The sequence below is a fragment of the Arvicola amphibius genome, chromosome 9 (assembly GCF_903992535.2).
Source record: "Arvicola amphibius chromosome 9, mArvAmp1.2, whole genome shotgun sequence".
Taxonomy (NCBI): Eukaryota; Metazoa; Chordata; class Mammalia; order Rodentia; family Cricetidae; genus Arvicola; species Arvicola amphibius.
Window position 1 is genome coordinate 124,212,361 of NC_052055.2, and position 16,290 is coordinate 124,228,650.

Sequence of the window (16,290 nt, forward strand, 5' to 3'; positions counted from 1 at the left end):
GCCAGGACAACAAGGATGAATGAGAGAGAGAGAGAGGAGAGAGAGAGAGAAGAGAGAGAGGAGAGAGAGAGAGAGAGAGGAGAGGCAGAGAGGAGAGAGAGAAAGAGAGAGTTGTGGTGGTGGTGTAGGGCCCCTCGCTATGGAAATTTCACTCCCAGCCCCACCCTTCTCCTTGCCTAAATGTTCTCCAGGGAGTTCCCCACAAGGCCGGACTGACCAACGGAAGAGCAGGTTTTTCAAGCCTTCCTCCTTTCCGGTACCGAGGGTGACACACTGGCGCCAGTGTTTGGAGAAACAACCCTTATCCTAAATTTAGACTACACCCTGCCAAGAAGCAGGTGCAGCCTAGCTTCAGGGTGCCCCAGAAAGGGCAGGAAAGGTGTTTACAGACAGAGAACTGGCTCTTGCTCCCATCTAACTGGGTTATTCAGGTGCTTTTCTTTCTCAGGTCAAACAGTCCTGCTGGGAGCCGCGTGGCGAAGGACAGAAGGGAAAGCAACCTGGACAGCCTGTCATGGCATCCTGGTAACCCTCCACTCAGCCCAGAGCCCTTCCACTCGGTGACCCCCACGGTGAAGGAAGAGTCTCCCTGGCCTGGTGGCAAGTGCCAGGAGCCACTGAGGACAGATGCTCTATTGTTTTGAGGGATGTCATTAGATAGGGACTGCTGACGGACATTAATGGGAACACTAGAAATCAGCTAACCCACATACTATCCCTTCAGCCTTTTCAACAGAAGATACATAGATGCTGGGAGCAGTGGCACACGCCTTTAATCCCAGCACTCGGGAGGCACAGGCAGACGGATCTCTGAGTTTGAGGTCAGCCTGGTCTACAGAGTGAGTTCCAGGACAGCCAGGGCTACATAAAGAAACCTTGTCATCAACACAAACAAACAAAAAAATGAGTAGAATTTACTAGTCAGCTCTAGAATAGTCCACGCATTTTAAAGGCACATAAAGAGGTGCTCATCTTCTCACTTTAGACATTCAGCCCCCTCAGTCCCATCCCTAATCTCAATCCCACTATCCGCTCTACAGTCCTGGCAAGAGCCAGACCAGGGTGGTGACAGCTGCAGCCAGGACGCAGAGAGGGGCCACGGAGCTCGCCACGGCGCCGTTGCATAGGTCTCCGAAGCAGCAGTTTTTGTGGGTTGTGAAGGTCACGCCGCCCACCGACTCTATGTCCACTTGATTGCAGTGGTGGGTGGCCACACAGGCTGGGTGGTGCTGACTCAAGACCATAGAGGCTGTGAGAAAGAATGACAATGGGGTGTTTAACTCCTGACTGCAGGACCTGCCTTCTGTGGGAGAGCAGATACAATTTCCAGGGACTCAAACCAGGGCGTTGGGGCCAACAGGCCCACCTAGGACAGTGATGCTGCTCAACATGGGAAAATTGCTGCTAAACACAAAAGGGACAGTCTGTAAAACAACGTATCATTGTGAACAAAGCAAATACAGCTAAAGTCAGGAGGCTGAGGCAGAAGGATTGCCAGGAGTTCAAGGCCAACACCTTGAGTTGAAGGTAACTCTGGGCAATAAATTGAGACCCTGTCCCAACAAAAGAGCAGAGATGGGAATGTAGCTCACTTAGTAAAGTGCTTGCCTAGGGTACAAAAGTCCTGGATTTGATCTGTGGTACCAACACAAACAGGAATGGGTGGCACTCGCTATGTACAGAAAGGAGGATCAGAAGTTCAAGGTCATCCTTGGATTCATAGCAAGTTCAAGGCCACCCTGGGACATGAAAGATTGTGTCCTAAAAGTAATTTAAAAATATAGAGCTGGAGAGCCCAGTGACTGAGAGCGTTGCCACCCTTGCAGAAGACCTGAGTTCTCATATCAGGCTCACAAGCACCTGTACCTCCAACTTCAGAGAAGCTGACACATTCTTCTGTCCTCTGAGAATGCCCACACACATGTGACATACACAGACAGACATACTCATACATAAAATAAATCTTTTAATAACAATAAATTGGGGCTGGGGGAATGGCTCAGTGGTTAAGGGCACTGGCTGCTCTTCCAGAGGAGTCTATTCAGCTCCCAGGACCCAGTGTGGCTCACAATCACCTATAATTCCAGTTCCAGAGAATTTTACCCCCTCTTTTGTCCTCCAAAGGCATGAGGTAGATGCAGAAAAATACTCACACACATGAAATGAAATTTAAAATCTAAAAAATAAAATCATTGTAAGTAAGGCATGGTGGCTCACACTTGCCTTTAACCTCAGCACTGGGAAGTAGAAGCAGGCAGATGTTTGTGAGTTCAAGTCTAGCAAGGTCTATGTAGTGAGTTCCAGGTCAGCCGAGAGTACACAGATTCTGTCTCCAACCACTTAAGCAACCAACTAACCAGCCAAGCAACCAACCAGCCAAGCAACCAACCAACCAGCCAAGCAACCAACTAACCAAGCAAACAACCAACCAACCAGCCAAGCAACCAACCAACCAGCCAAGCAACCAACTAACCAAGCAAACAACCAACCAACCAGCCAAGCAACCAACCAACCAGCCAACCAACCAACCAGCCAGCCAACCAACCAACCAGCCAACAAACCAACCAACCAGCCAACAAACCAACCAACCAAGCAGCCAACCAACCAACCAGCCAACCAACCAACCAGCCAAGCAAACAACCAACCAGCCAAGCAACCAACTAACCAGTCAAGCAACTAAGCAACCAACCAACCAACCAACCAACCAACCAACCAACCAACCAGCCAAGCAACCAACCAACCAACTAAGCCTAAATACAAACCAAACGAACAAAATAACTACTTTAAAATAAATAAAAAAGTCAATGGGGGTATTCTGTTTGAGCTTGGCCCACTGAATCTAAGTCTAGGTTAATTAGTAATCGGGCTGTCGTTTTCTGACTTTGGTAATGACACAGAATGCTAGCATTTGGAGAAGCTGGGTAGAAACAGGAGCTCTGCATTTCCTTTGTAATTTTCTGTTAAACCAAATGATTTCAAAATAAAATATTATGCAGGTACGCACACATGTACGCACTCACTCACGTAGGCAGGCACTCACTCATGTATGCCCCTCTCCAGCTCTTAGCCAGTCCCTGACAAAGTTTGGAGTTTGGCTTAACATTTTGACTCTGGTCTCGGGAGACAGTTTCTTCCCTCGTAAGGACCTATGAGGTTCTTCATGGAGAGTAAGGGAAAGCCGAAGGCAGATGGGCTGCTCAGTGCCAGGAGCCAGTAGGGTTAGACTGCCCTGCCACAACAGATGCACCATCTGCCCAGAGCCAGACCGAATTTGGAAGGGTGGTAGTCCGCAGGACTGAAGAAGGGGCTGGTTGGAAGCAGCGGGAAGTTGGGGGGAGGTGAGAAAGGACTCACGTTGCTTGACTTGTCCAGGGTTGGGTTGGGGTTTGCGGTCCAGGAAGCCGCAGCGCTCACCCTCACCACAGGTGATCACGGTCTGCTTGCAGGAGCTGCTGGGGCCTCCACTGCAGTCATAGCACCTTGTGCGGTGTCCTGGCAGGAAAGAAGAGGTACGTGACCCGGTCCTTAGAGGAGCCCTGGCAGAGAGAGGGACAGGCCCTGTGCCAGGGGCTTACGAGCTTCTTCCTTACCCAAGGCAACGCCTAGCAGGGTGCAGAGTAGGATCCCGACCAACTGGGGGTTCATCATGACTGCTTATGCCAGGAGCGCCTCTCCCTCCCGCCCACCCCCCCTCAGGCTCTACTCTGCCGGCCTTATATCCCCCTTGCCTTGAACTTTATAGGGCAATAAAAAGCAAGGAAAGAGTCTCCCCCAGCAGACACCAGGGCCCCAATGAGGACAGGGAGGGGCCCCACGGGTGACTCTGAGCAGAGTCTTCCGAAGCCCCAAAGGCTTCCTTTCTCAGCAGCAGATCCAGCAAAGACCCTCCCGCGAAGGGGAGGGGGCTAAGGCCCTTTCATACCCCGCCCAAGGGTCTTCCCCTTTCAATGCCGTATCTGAGGGTTTGGTTTTGTTCATCCACGTTCCAGACGGGTTGCAGAAGTAGGTTATGAAAACCCAGCCACCTTTGATTATAACCAGCGCTAAATGGATTCTCAAAAATGTAAAACAATGCCGTTCTCTCTGTGTGGTCAGAGGCTAATTATTGTTTTTCACAAAACTATGTCTTCCTAACATATAATATGCTTGTTTTTATTTGTTAAATGAATCAAACTATACCTGACTATTTATGTAGCTAGCTGATTGCTGTTGTTTTTGGGACAGGGCTGGCTTTGAACTTCTGGTCCTCCTGCCTCAGCGTCTCAGGTGCTGGGATCACAGGCATGAATCACTATGCCTGGCTCCAATACCAATTTTAAATGCCATATTTATTTTATTGTCTTAAGTTATATATATTTAGTGTGTGTGCATGTGTGTGTGTGTGTGTGCGCGCACACACACACATTTGCTTGTGGAGGCAGATTCTTACACATAGCCCAGGCTAGCCTGAAGCTCAGCATGTAGTCCAGGCTAACCTCAAACTTGAGGCAATCCTTTTGTCTCAACCTCAGGTGTGCTGGGATCACGGGCATGTGCTATCACTTCCGGCTTCTTGTTTTAATTCTTTTTTTATATTTTTTAAAGATTTATTTTATGTGAGCGAATGCTTTGCCTACATGTAGATATGAGCCCCACGTGCACGCCTGGTGCCAGTGGAGGCCAGAAGAGGGCATCAAATCCCTGGACTGGAACTACAGTTGGCTGTGAGCCACCATGTGGGTGCTAGGACTAGAACCTGGGTCCTCTGCAAGAGCAGCAAACTGTTAAGCCATCTCTCCAGCCTTCTTTATTTTCTTAACAAAAATGTATTCAGGACTGGAAAGGTCACCCAGTGGATGAGTTGCCTGCTGTCTTTCAAATCAGCTTCTTTTCCCCATGCTCACAAGGAACAGCAGTAACCACAGCTTTAGGGGCCTCATTGTCCTCTTTGGCCTCTGGGCTCCCACCCTTGCCTGCATATATGCATACACAGACACACACACACATACATTGGCCTGCATATATCCATACACAGACACACACACACATACATTGGCCTGCATATATGCATACACAGACACACACACATACATTGGCCTGCATATATGCATACATACACACACACACACATACATTGGCCTGCATATATCCATACACAGACACACACACACATACATTGTTAAACATAACCAGAAATGGTAGTGCAGGCCCAGAGACAGATGGACCTGTGTGAGTTTAAGGCCAATCTGGTTTACAAATCAAGTTTCAAACCAGTTAAGAAAAAAAATTAATTAGCTAAATTTATTATTTGTGTGTCCCGCTGAGAGCAGGTTTGTACGCTTGGTCTTCTCTCTCCACCTTCATGTGGATCCAGGGCTCTCCCTCCGCCCTGGGCTCACACAGCAAACACTTCTGCCTCCGGAACTAGCTCACTGGCCCACTGTAATTTCTGATATGGTAAATATTGGTGAAATTCATGTGAGGGAAAGATCTCTGGGGCCTTCGGTCCTTTCCAGGGTATAAAGAGGTATGGAGATGTCTACCACCCTCTTCCTCACCACAGCCCTGGGGTGAAGGGTTTCTTTTGTTGGTACAGGAATTGGAATCCAGGGCTGCCCAGTGGTACAAGCCCTCCAAGGCTGCATGTACTACAACCCCTGTCCCCACCCAGTCTCCCTATGGCTCCTTACTGCCTTTCTCCCAGACTGGAAACCTAGCCCGTCTTCCTTTTCCAATTTCTTCTCAGAGGAAGGACGTACATCCTTCTAGCCCAGCTCCTGATTAATTCTTTTCTGCAAGGTAGTAAAGTCAGAAGAACTAATTATGGGGTAGCAATGTCGAAGCTTGGTGGGGGGGTGAATCAAAGGGATGTGAGGTGGGGCAGGGCCCCTCGCAGCTGGGCTTTGTGGGTGGGGTGGGGTGGGGTGGGGTGTGGGAATGGGTGGGTGGGCTTTGTTGATACCATACTCAAACAGGACTCTAACATCTAGGGCAGGAGAGAGCTCAGAGTGTGACCTTGGGAGGCCTACAAGCTCTGAGGGGGATAGACAGAAAAACAAAGAGAACCTAGAACAGCTTGAGCTGGAGGGAAGGAGGGGGCAGGAGGGAAGGCGACAGACACAACTCTAGGCAGGCAGACAGCTAGGCTGAGTTAGCAAACACTGAGAAAACAGGAGACCCTCGAGGCAAGCATGGGCAGGAGTGAGAGACCCGGGGGCAGAAAGGAAGAGTTGCTGCATCCACACCCCAGATCTCTCACTGGTGTGTTTGTTACCAGATTCCTCCCCATCTTTGGCCAGGTGTGTTCTGACAGGGGCTCGGATCATATTCTCCCAGACTGCTGAGCCGGTCCTGCCATGGGTCCCTCCGGCGCCGTCCTCGGCATCCTGTTCTTCTCTGGGGCACTGGGTAAGGGTGGACTGGGGAATCCTCAAGGGCAGAGGGCTGGGACAGGGCTGGAATGGAGGATGGAGAGGGAGCTGACAGGGGTGAAGAGAAGTAGGGAGTTATCAGGACACCGGAAGGCTGAGGCCAGAGGAGCTGGACGCCCAGGCCAGCATGGGCTGTGTCAAACTCCATCTCAAAAGGCCAGGGGGAGGGGGAGCATTTGGGAGTAACTATCTCTTCCGGCTGCACCTATGAATCTTTGACCCACCTCTATTCCACCCTTTATCTCTCACTTAGCTTTCGCCTTTCCCCTTCCTGCTCATGGGTCTGGCTTTTTGCATCACTCTGTGGGCTTGTTTCCCCTGGCCTCCGTCCCTGTCTGTCTGTCCTGACCACTGTGGCCCTCTTTCTTCTGCCTGGCTCTTTGCCTGCATGCCCTCTTCTCCTTTTGCTACTTTATATTCTTGTCTTCTTTTATTTTATGTTCTCCTCTCCCTCTTCTGTGTCTCCCTGAAATTGACCTCTGCTGACCCAACAGGTCTCACCACTTCCCCAGCCAGAGGACGGCTCCAGTGTTACACCTGCAGCTTTGCCAAGCCCTGCGACCCGGTTCCCACAGAGTGCCAGGAAGATGAGGTGTGTGGTATCAGTGTTGGTACCTCAGGTAGGACTCTGGTCCACTGGCCCTTCTTGGGGTGGCTCCTCGCCTCTGTCTCCCTCCCACCCCCAGCCTCAGCGTTCCTCCGTTGTCCCATAGATCAGGAGGATGAGGTCATCGAGCGGAAAGGCTGCCTCCCGAGGACCCAGTGCCCTCTGCTGGGCCGTGCTACCTACTGGTCACAGCCCTACGCTCTCCGCCACAAGTGCTGTGAGCAGGACCTGTGCAACACAGCAGCCTCGCAGCGACTCCCAAGCCGTCCCCTCGCCACCCTCTTGCTCCTTGGTGTCATCTTTGCCTGGGGAGTGCATATCTTCATCTAGCTTGTGAGCCCTGACTGTCCACCCAGCACTCCGATGTCATCGTGGACCTGCCCACCCACCCCCCGCACAGATGTTTCTGAGACACGGTTGCTCAAGAGTGTGGCTTTGTATAAAGAATCCAACACCTCTACAGACCCCTCCTAAGACCCGATTTCTACAGCTGGAGTTCCCATCCCAGTGTGCATGTATCCGGAGCCTTGCCTCATAAGAAACCCCTGCTGCCTTTTCTCTAGGTGTCCTGGGTCAGCCACCCCCAAGGAGCTGTAGGTCCCAGGCAAAGGGACCGAAGTGGCACTGGGACTGGTGAGGGGTGGAGATCTGTTAGGAAAGATACAACTTGGTACCTGAGGGTCTCAAGAATGGAAGGCTACCTTGGAGAACTATGAAGAGTACATTTAATAAAAGGGTTATTGATTGGGTAAAGATGTAGCTCAATGATAGAGTGCCTGCCTACCACACATGAGGACCTGGGTTCAATCCCCCACACCACCAAAATAGATGATAGATAGATAGATGGATAGATAGATAGATGGATGGATGGATGGATAGATAGATAGATAGACAGACAGATATCTAGATAGATAGGTAGATGGATGGATAGATAGATGCATAAATAAATAATATGTAATAATAATAATAGGGCTGTCTGTGGGTCTGGTGATGCTCAGTTGCGTGTAGTGGGGGTGCTGATGAAACACATGAAGGCTCCCTTTAAGAAGGAACTCTACAGGGCAGAGTAGCTGTCTCCTGGAATACCAGCACATGTATAGGCATAAGAACCTGGTTTTGGATGCCAGCACCCACTTAAAAAGCTGATCTTAGGGCTGGAGAAATCACTCAGTTAAGAGCACAGGCTGCTCTTACAGGAGACCTGAGGTTCAAATCCAGCCCCAGGAAATCCCACCCTCCTTTCTGGCCTCCTCGGGCACTGCACACCGCGTGGTGCACAGACATACATGCATGCGAAACACCAGTGCACATAACGTTTTAAAAAAATAAAATAAAACGCTGGGTATAGCCACACATGAGTGCTTGTAACCCCAGTGCCAACGAGGGGCAGAGATGGGAGGATCTGTGGGGCTCTCTGGCCGTCAGCCTAGCTGCGAGTTTAGTGAGAGACCCTGCCTCCAAGGAGTAAGATGGAGAGGAGGACATCTGAGGTCTTCCACGCATGCACCGGTGTGTTTGCACGGGCGCCCATATGTCTTCAACACTCATACACACAAGAACGAGCTGTAGCTGCCTTGTGGGTTGGACTGGCACATTGGAACCTGAATAGTGCCCCGCACCCAGTTTCCGTCTGTGTGGCTGTTCCTGCCAACGTCTGAGCCTAAGCCGCTGCAGCGTGCAGGCCGCAGGTGAGAAGTCCAGGAAAGCCAAGCTTGAGACCAGAGTCGAAAGGGCGCCGGGGAAAAGATGCTTGTGTGGGCGTGGCCTCGTTTCTGGATGCGGACGACTGACTGCTTTGCAGCACTGAGGCCGGGTTCCACCTCACCGACCCAGAGCTCTGCTCTGTTCAGCAAGATTGGAAGTACTCGCTCCTTTCCGGAGCTATCCGCCAGCCCTTACATATGCTTCCTCTGCCCAGGGAGATAGCGTGCGACCCCTGGGTGTCTCTCCCCTAGGGCAGAGCTCCCAGGGAGCCGGAAGTGATGAGCTGCTCCTGAAGATAGAGACCCACAGAGGAGCCTGTGCGCCTGGGATAAGGAGAGGGCTGGGGCTGAGGACTGGCATCCCCCTGTGGGCCTGCTTTCCTCCTGCTCGCTCCGTCTGAGGAAGTGTGGGGTCTGATTAAAGGTCTTGTTCCCTCTCAGGGTCTCTTTGTGAGAACAACATGGAGAGGGGAGTCTGGTTCACTTAGGAGGCCTGTTGACTCTTCCGTTTCCCTTGTCCCCCGAATTCCCCACTCTGCGTCTGAGTCTCTCAACCTCTCTCTTCCTTGCCCCCAGCACCCTCTTTTCCTCAGTTTCTCCTATGACAGATGCCCCAGCTCTTCTCAAGTCCCTGGGCTTCCCGGTCACTCAACTACCGGCTGCTTCAAGACAGGAAACCACGCCTTTTTGTAGGTGACATCACAGAACGCTGTTACTCCCTTCCTTATGTTCCTGGCCCCTCCAGCTTGGTGGCTGTTGGAAGCCAAGAGGAAGTAGAGTCGTGCCCTCAGCCCCACCCCCTCGCCAAGGTGTTCAGGGAGTCCTTCAGGTGCCAGATGCCAGAGACACAGGACAGCAGGTCAGGCTTTCCGAGGCAGATGTCACCAAGATCACCTGGTCTTATGGATGGGTGGGCTGTAGAGTTTACAAAGCAAAAAGCCATGTTAAAGCTACCACACCTCCTCAGGAACCAGGACCCCTGTCTGCAATACAACCCTAGCTCTGGGCAACAATTTCCCACGCTCAGGCCCTCTGGGATGTAAACCTCCACCTTACCCCACCCCTGCCCAGTTGTTCCTTACCTAAGGCGGGCCAAATGGATGTTCTCATAGACCTGGACTTCAGGTTTGAAGTGAGGAATTGAGGGTTCTGGGGGAAAGAAGTTGTATGATATATAGAAGTCACCAGATAATTCAGGGATGTGTCCCTTGCCGCCCCTCCCCCCAGAGCAGACAGAGGGCAGAGTCTAGATGTGAGCCCAACTCTCTCACACCTGATGACATCTCAGGGGAGAGACTCACCTCTATCCCGAGACACCTGACCCCTCCGCCTCCAAAGCACAATACTGAGGGCAATGATGGTGATTCCTTGGCCCGCCGTGAGCAACAGCATCAGTAACCAGGGCACATCCCAGCTCGGGACAGAGGCACAGACAGTGGGAGTAGGTTCCGCGGAAGCTGCCATGACAGCAAGACAAGAATGACAGGCACTGAGGGGGGTCTGTTGCTGCCTCAGGAAGGAAGCAGAATCATTCTGTGATGTCACCTACCAAAAGGTCTGGTCTCCTGTCTCGAGCTGTCAGGAGAGGCAGCCCCTGAGTAAGACATGGCTTCCCCGGAAGTCTAGTGGGATTTTCCTGCAGAAAATACTCAGGAGCCCCCTGCCTGCAGCATCCACCACCCTGAGACTTTGCTTATGGACACCAGGAGCCCATATCAGGGAGTAGCAGCGAGGGGTCACTCCCCATCACTCAGAGAAAGCTGACTCCAGGCACAGCCCAGCCATAACCTTCCTCTCAATGGTTCACATTTCAAGGAAGAGTTAAGTATTGCAGCTGGGCACCACGATGCAAGCCTGCAAACCGGCACCTGGGAGGTGGAGGTCAGAGGTAAGGAATTGAGGTCATCATCGACTCGGGGCTGGAGGCCTGCCTGGGCTGTGTGAAAGCCTGTCTCAAAGCTGAAGAAACAGGGAGAAGTTCAAGGCCAACCTGGTCTACAGAGTGAATTTCAGGCTAACAAGAAGAGATACTACCATAAAAAAAAAAAAACAAAACAAAAAACAAAAAAAGACAGGGGCTGCAGAGACGGCTCAGTGGTTAGCATGGTTGCCTCAGACGTGTAAGGACTGGAGTTCAAATCCCCAGAACCTGTGTAAATACTAGTTGGGCATGGTAGCCCACCTGTAATTCTGGCTTCTGAAGGCAGAGAACGGGGTCCCCGGAGCAAGCTGGTTGGTGAGACTGCCCTTATCATCCAGCTCTGGCTTCGACTGAGAGACACTGCTTCGTTGAATAAGATGTAAGAGCAATGGGTTCCAGACGTCAACCTCAGGCCTCCACATGCCTGCACACCCATGTACACGGGCGCACACATGTATGTGTTCCCACACATATGTAGTTATGCATACCCACATGCATATCTCACACACGAAGATGGGAAAAGAAAGAATATACGTGCTTTACAGTTTCCATTTCTTCATTCCCATGTTCATCCCTTCATGTGTTCATCCTCGAGGCCGAAACAATGGCCATTTGCTCCTCTCTCCGACTTACAAATTCTCCATCTAGGAGCATTCATTCTCCACATAACGGCCAGCTATACCCCTTCTGCCGCTGCCTCCCCTGTCAACAGGCCATTACCCTACACTACCTGGGACCCCCTTCAGAAGCCAGCAGCCCAGCAATCCCTATGCCATGCAAAAGTCCTCAGAAATAAAGATTAGTCTGTTTCTTCTGTTTGTGTTTGAGACAGGGTCTCGCGCAGTCCAGACTGTCCTGGAACTCCTGCCTCGCTATCCCTGGGACTGCAGGGGTCTACCTCCGTGCTCGGCTGATATACTGGCCCATTTCTTGTCTTTCTTTTTCTGGCAAGGTGGAGGAGGGTGGCGCAGGTCTCCTCTATATAGCCCTGGTTGGCCTGAAATTGCTATGTGGACAAGGTTGGCCTTGAACTCACAGACACTGACTGCCTCTGTCTCCTGAGAGCTAGGATTAAAGGCACAGGCCTATTTCTTTTATTTTGATGCCTTCTTTTTTGGGGGAGGGGTTCAAGATAGGGTTTCTCTGTGTAACAGCCCTGGCTATCCTGGAACTCACTCTGTAGACCAGGCTGTCCTCAGACTCACAGAGATCCCCCTGCCTCTGCATCCTGAGTGCTGGGATTAAAGGTGTGCGCCACCACTGCCCAGCTAATGTTTTTCTTTTTCTTTTAAAGAAGTAGGGTTACATGCAGTGCAGACTAGCTTTGAACTCACTATAGAGACAAGGCTGTCCTCAAACTTCTGCTCCTCCTTCTACCCCCCCCCCAAGTGCTAGGAGTGACACCATGCCCTGCTTAGATCAGCCTATTTCTTTCTTGTGTGTGCACATGCACATGTGTACGTATTTGTGTGTGTGTGTGCATGCACATGCTTGTGCATGTGTGCATGCCTCTATGTGTGTGTGCATGGCTGTGTGTGTGTATGTGCATGGTTCTGTGGGTGTTCATGTAAGTGTGCACATGCCTGTGTGTGCTGTGTGTATTCGTGTGGGTGTGCATGCCCCTCTGTGTGTGTGTGCATGGCTCTGTGTGTGTGTGCATGCATGGCTCTCTGTGTGTGTGCGTGCATGGCTCTGTGTGTGTGTGCATGCATGGCTCTCTGTGTGTGTGCGTGTGTGTATGTATGCATGTGTGTATGTATGCATGCCTCTCTGTGTGTGTGTATGCATGGCTCTGTGTGCATATGTGTTTGTGTGTGTGTGTACTTGTTCATGGCTCTGTGTGTGTGCACATGACTCTGTGTGTGTGCATGGCTCTGTGTGTGTATGTGTGTGTGTGTGTGTGTGTGTGTATTTGTGCATGCCTCTGTGTGTGTATGTGGGCATGCCTCTGTGTGTGTGTGTGTGTGTGCGCGCGCGCGCATGGCTCTGTGTGCGTGTGTGCATGACTCTGTGTCTGTAGGTGTGCATGCACGTATGTGGAGGCTAAAGGTCAACCTCAGGTGTTGTTCCTTAGATGTTCACCTTATTTTGTGAGACAAGGTCTCTCACTGGCCTGGAGCTCACATAGCAGGCCAGGCTTGCTGACCTGAGAACCCAGGGGTCTGTCTGTCTCTGTCTTCCTAGTGTTGGGACTACAAGCATGCACCACCATGAATGGCTTTTTTATGTGACTTCTGAGTTCAAACTCAGAGTTTAATGTTTGTGTTACAAACACTTTACTTGGCAGAACTCTCTCTTCACCCCTAGAGTAATCCCTTTCTAAATAGTGGTATATCCCACTGTTCCTCTGGAAAGTTGGTTGAATCAGCCCTTCTTTATGATCTGGTCATGGAGGGGGGTGAGGGAAAAACACCTTTCTATACAGAGAAGCGACCCTCAACCTGGCCTGATTTGCCTCCTTTTCCAACCTTGAAAGGTGTTCCCAGAGATCCCAGAGAATACCTCTTTCTGTTTCTTCCTTTCCTCCCTCACCTACCTGCCAGGCTAAAGCTGAATCTCTTGTTCTGAGGCATAAGGCAGCGGATGTTCCGCGGCTTACGGCCCTTGGCTTCAGAAAGCCCCTCTCCAGGACACACCAGCAGCAGGGCAGCCCCATCACCCCAAAAGTACTGAGCATGTCCTTTCACGGGATTCCTCCCCTCTTGCCAGGTCACGGAGTCCAGACGCCTGGCAGGGACCACAGTGCACAGGAGGGCAGAGCAAGAGGGGCCGTCTGCAGACTTCACAGAGAACTGGGATCCTGGCAAGAGAAGGGGACACCTCAGTTTCTCGCGTGGTCTTCTCCAGTCTCCAGTGTCCTGAGAGGACTTTGTACCCCCACTTACCTTTGAGCACAGAGACATCGTACACCCTCCAGTTCTGGTACTTGTGGTTCTGATCCAGCACCGTGCACCAGTACCGCCCGGCGTCTTCATCCCTGGGCCCCTCCAGCAATAAGGAGTAGTTCCCGAGGAGTTTGAACCTGGAGTCATTTTCGGGTTTCCTCAGATCTGGGGCTGGCCTGTCTACTTGGATCTGGGCCACCAAGATGGTGGAGGAGGTTCCTGCAGGGCTGCGGAACCAGGTTAGGAGCTGGCCCCCACGTAGGGAAGGGGGTGAAGGACACGGCAGCTCCACTGACTCCCCGGAGACGACATAGACGGTGTGGATGCTGTCTGTGGAGAAACGGCGGAGTCAGAGTAGAGCCGTCGTGCCTTCACCAAGCCCCCACTTTGTCTCCAAGCCCTGCCTGCCTTTCCTTTTGAGTCTCCAAGCTCATTTCTCAGTGACTGCTAAGCAGAAAGGGAGGTGGGCTGGGGGCATAGCTTAGTTAAGTGCTTGCCTGAGGTCTTGGGTTCCATGCCCAGCACTGAAAGAAAAAAAAAAACTCTTATCTGTGGATGAGCTCAGATGGGAGGGTGCTTGTCTATTGCATGAAGCGCTGACCCTGGCCCCAGCACTGGATAAACCCATAAGCTGAATGTGCTGGTGCTTGCCGGCGATCTTGATGCATGCCAGCGATCCTGGTGCATGCTGGCAGTCCTGGTGCATGCCAGTGATCCTGGTGCATGCCGGCGATCCTGGTGCATGCCGGCGATCCTGGTGCATGCTGGCGATCCTGGTGCAAGCGGGTGATGCAAACACCCAGGGACAGGAAGATCAGAAGTTCACTGTCATCCTCAAGGATGACATCTTTAAGGAGTTCAAGGCTACCCTGGGATACAAGAGTCCCAGAAGACTGGGGATGGGGTCAGGGGAGGTAGGGTAGAGTATAAAGGCTTTCCATTTTTCCTTGCCAGCGAGAGGTTCTGAGACAGGACAGAAACAGGCTGCAGTAGTTGGTGCAAGTCCTTATCTCTTCTAACATCTAAACATCTGTTTTTATTTCATACAGGGAGCTAAGCCAGGGATGGCAGCGCATGCCTGTAATACCAGCACTCGGAGACTGAGGAAGGAGGTTGCATTGTATAAGGAGTGCCAGGCCAGCCAAGGCAATTATAAAGCCATGTCCTGTCTCAAAACAAACATAATAATAAAATAAGGGAAACTGTAAGCTGGTGGCACACACCTGCGGTCATAGCATGCAGGAGGCAGAGGAAGGAGCGGGGCTGGGGCTGAGTTTCAGGGCCACCTGGACTTCTGGGAGTTTTCTTATTGATTTGACAAAATACCAAGCTAAAGCATCTTAAGGGAAAAAGATTTATTTATTTTTACTTATTATTTTTTTTGTTTTTGTTTTTGTTTCTTTTGTTGAGACAGGGTTTCTCTGTATAGCCCTGTCTGTCCCGGAACTCGCTCTGTAGACCAAGTAGGCCTCAAATTCACAGAGCTCCGCCTGCCTCTGCCTCCCGAACGCTGGAATTAAAGGTGTGTGCCACCACTTAGATTTACTTTGGCTCATGGTTTAAGGAACACAGTCCACCGTATGGTGGTAGAAACATGCTTGCCTCTGGATGGACTTGGGAGTAGAGAAAGGGGACACCTCTCCTCTACTGGCTTTGTCCTTTCCCATTTGAGGTAGTCTAGGACCCCAGTCCACTGGTTGGTGCCACGGACATTTTAGGTAGCTCTTCCCTCCTCAGTTAAAACTCTCCGGAAATGCCCTCACCGACACGCCCGGAAGCATGTATACGAGAAGAGTCACTATTACAAACACACAGCAAGACCCTCGAGTGTGTCCTCAAATCAGCTGCGTAGCTGAGAATTACCCAGATCTCCTGGTCTTGCTGTCGCCTCTCAAATTTTGGGATGATGGGCAGTGCACACCCATTTCTGGGGTGACAGGGATCAAACTCTTTGCTGGAGATGAACCGAGACCTCTGTACAGGCTAGGCAAGCATTCCTTTTTTTTTTTTTTTTTTTGGTTTTTCGAGACAGGGTTTCCCTGTAGTTTCTAGAGCCTGTCCTGGAACTAGCTCTTGTAGACCAGGCTGGCCTCGAACTCAGAGATCCGCCTGCCTCTGCCTCCCGAGTGCTGGGATTAAAGGCGTGCGCCACCACCGCCCGGCTTAGGCAAGCATTCTTTGAGCTACATCCCCAGACCTAATCTTTACATTTCTGAAAACATGGGAACTGTACATAACTAGGTCCATGGTGCCTCTGGATCTCCCCAGGACTGAATGCAAAGAGAGCGCATAGAGGGGAAGTCTGTCTTCCTGTGCATTTTCAGAAGTGCTAAGGAGGAAACACAGCGGCCCCTCCCAACTTTCCAAACAGCTACAGGATGCTCCCCCCTTGCCCCTTACCTGCAGCAGCCTGGGGATGCCCACACACGAACAGGAGGAGGAGGGCGATGATGAATGCCATGGAGAGAGCCTGCCAAGTTGCCCTGCTCCAGAGACCTGGTGTTTCCAGGGAGGAAGCAGAACACAGATAAAGGCCCCACTCCCGGGGCTGGAGCCACTGGGCCTCGGGAGGCAGTGAGAATGTGGGGGAGATAAAACTCAGTAGCATGTCTTCTGGGCAAAAAGGAACCTTCATCTTCAGCTCTTGGACGCAGTCCTGATGTAAGCTGCTCTCATGTGGAAGGAAGCCCAGATGTCTACCACGTCTCGGAGCCTTCTGTGGCTTCTCATCTCTCAACCGTGAGCCAAATGACTCTGCCTGTTC

At 51.5% G+C, this 16,290-nt stretch overlaps 4 protein-coding genes across 5 annotated transcripts in view; 2 read left to right on the top strand and 2 right to left on the bottom strand.

Annotated features, from left to right (window-relative positions):
• LOC119822487 (H-2 class I histocompatibility antigen, L-D alpha chain-like) overlaps nucleotides 1-16,290 on the top strand; it is a 741,986-nt gene that overhangs the window by 538,658 nt on the left and 187,038 nt on the right. The gene's annotated exons all lie outside the window — the stretch shown is intronic.
• Ly6g6d (lymphocyte antigen 6 family member G6D) lies at nucleotides 1,035-9,420 on the bottom strand. Of its 2 annotated transcripts, none has more exons than XM_038341916.1 (3): nucleotides 9,402-9,420; nucleotides 3,355-3,492; nucleotides 1,035-1,249 (listed from the first exon to the last, which is right to left on the bottom strand). In XM_038341916.1, exons 1-3 carry the CDS (start codon nucleotides 9,418-9,420, stop codon nucleotides 1,035-1,037), a joined length of 372 nt encoding a protein of 123 aa, XP_038197844.1. The 2 variants fall into 2 exon arrangements, with proteins under 2 accessions (XP_038197844.1, XP_038197843.1); XM_038341915.1 differs by lacking the exon at nucleotides 9,402-9,420 and adding an exon at nucleotides 3,591-3,645.
• Nucleotides 6,336-7,347, top strand: LOC119822519 (lymphocyte antigen 6G6e-like). Its single transcript, XM_038341918.1, has 3 exons — nucleotides 6,336-6,387; nucleotides 6,905-7,030; nucleotides 7,124-7,347. The coding sequence occupies exons 1-3, from the start codon at nucleotides 6,336-6,338 to the stop codon at nucleotides 7,345-7,347; spliced, it is 402 nt and encodes a 133-aa protein (XP_038197846.1).
• LOC119822498 (lymphocyte antigen 6 complex locus protein G6f-like) lies at nucleotides 9,505-16,025 on the bottom strand. The gene is made up of 6 exons (XM_038341879.1): nucleotides 15,927-16,025; nucleotides 13,527-13,856; nucleotides 13,178-13,441; nucleotides 10,022-10,177; nucleotides 9,803-9,869; nucleotides 9,505-9,635 (listed from the first exon to the last, which is right to left on the bottom strand). Exons 1-6 carry the CDS (start codon nucleotides 15,985-15,987, stop codon nucleotides 9,611-9,613), a joined length of 903 nt encoding a protein of 300 aa, XP_038197807.1. The 5' UTR covers nucleotides 15,988-16,025; the 3' UTR covers nucleotides 9,505-9,610.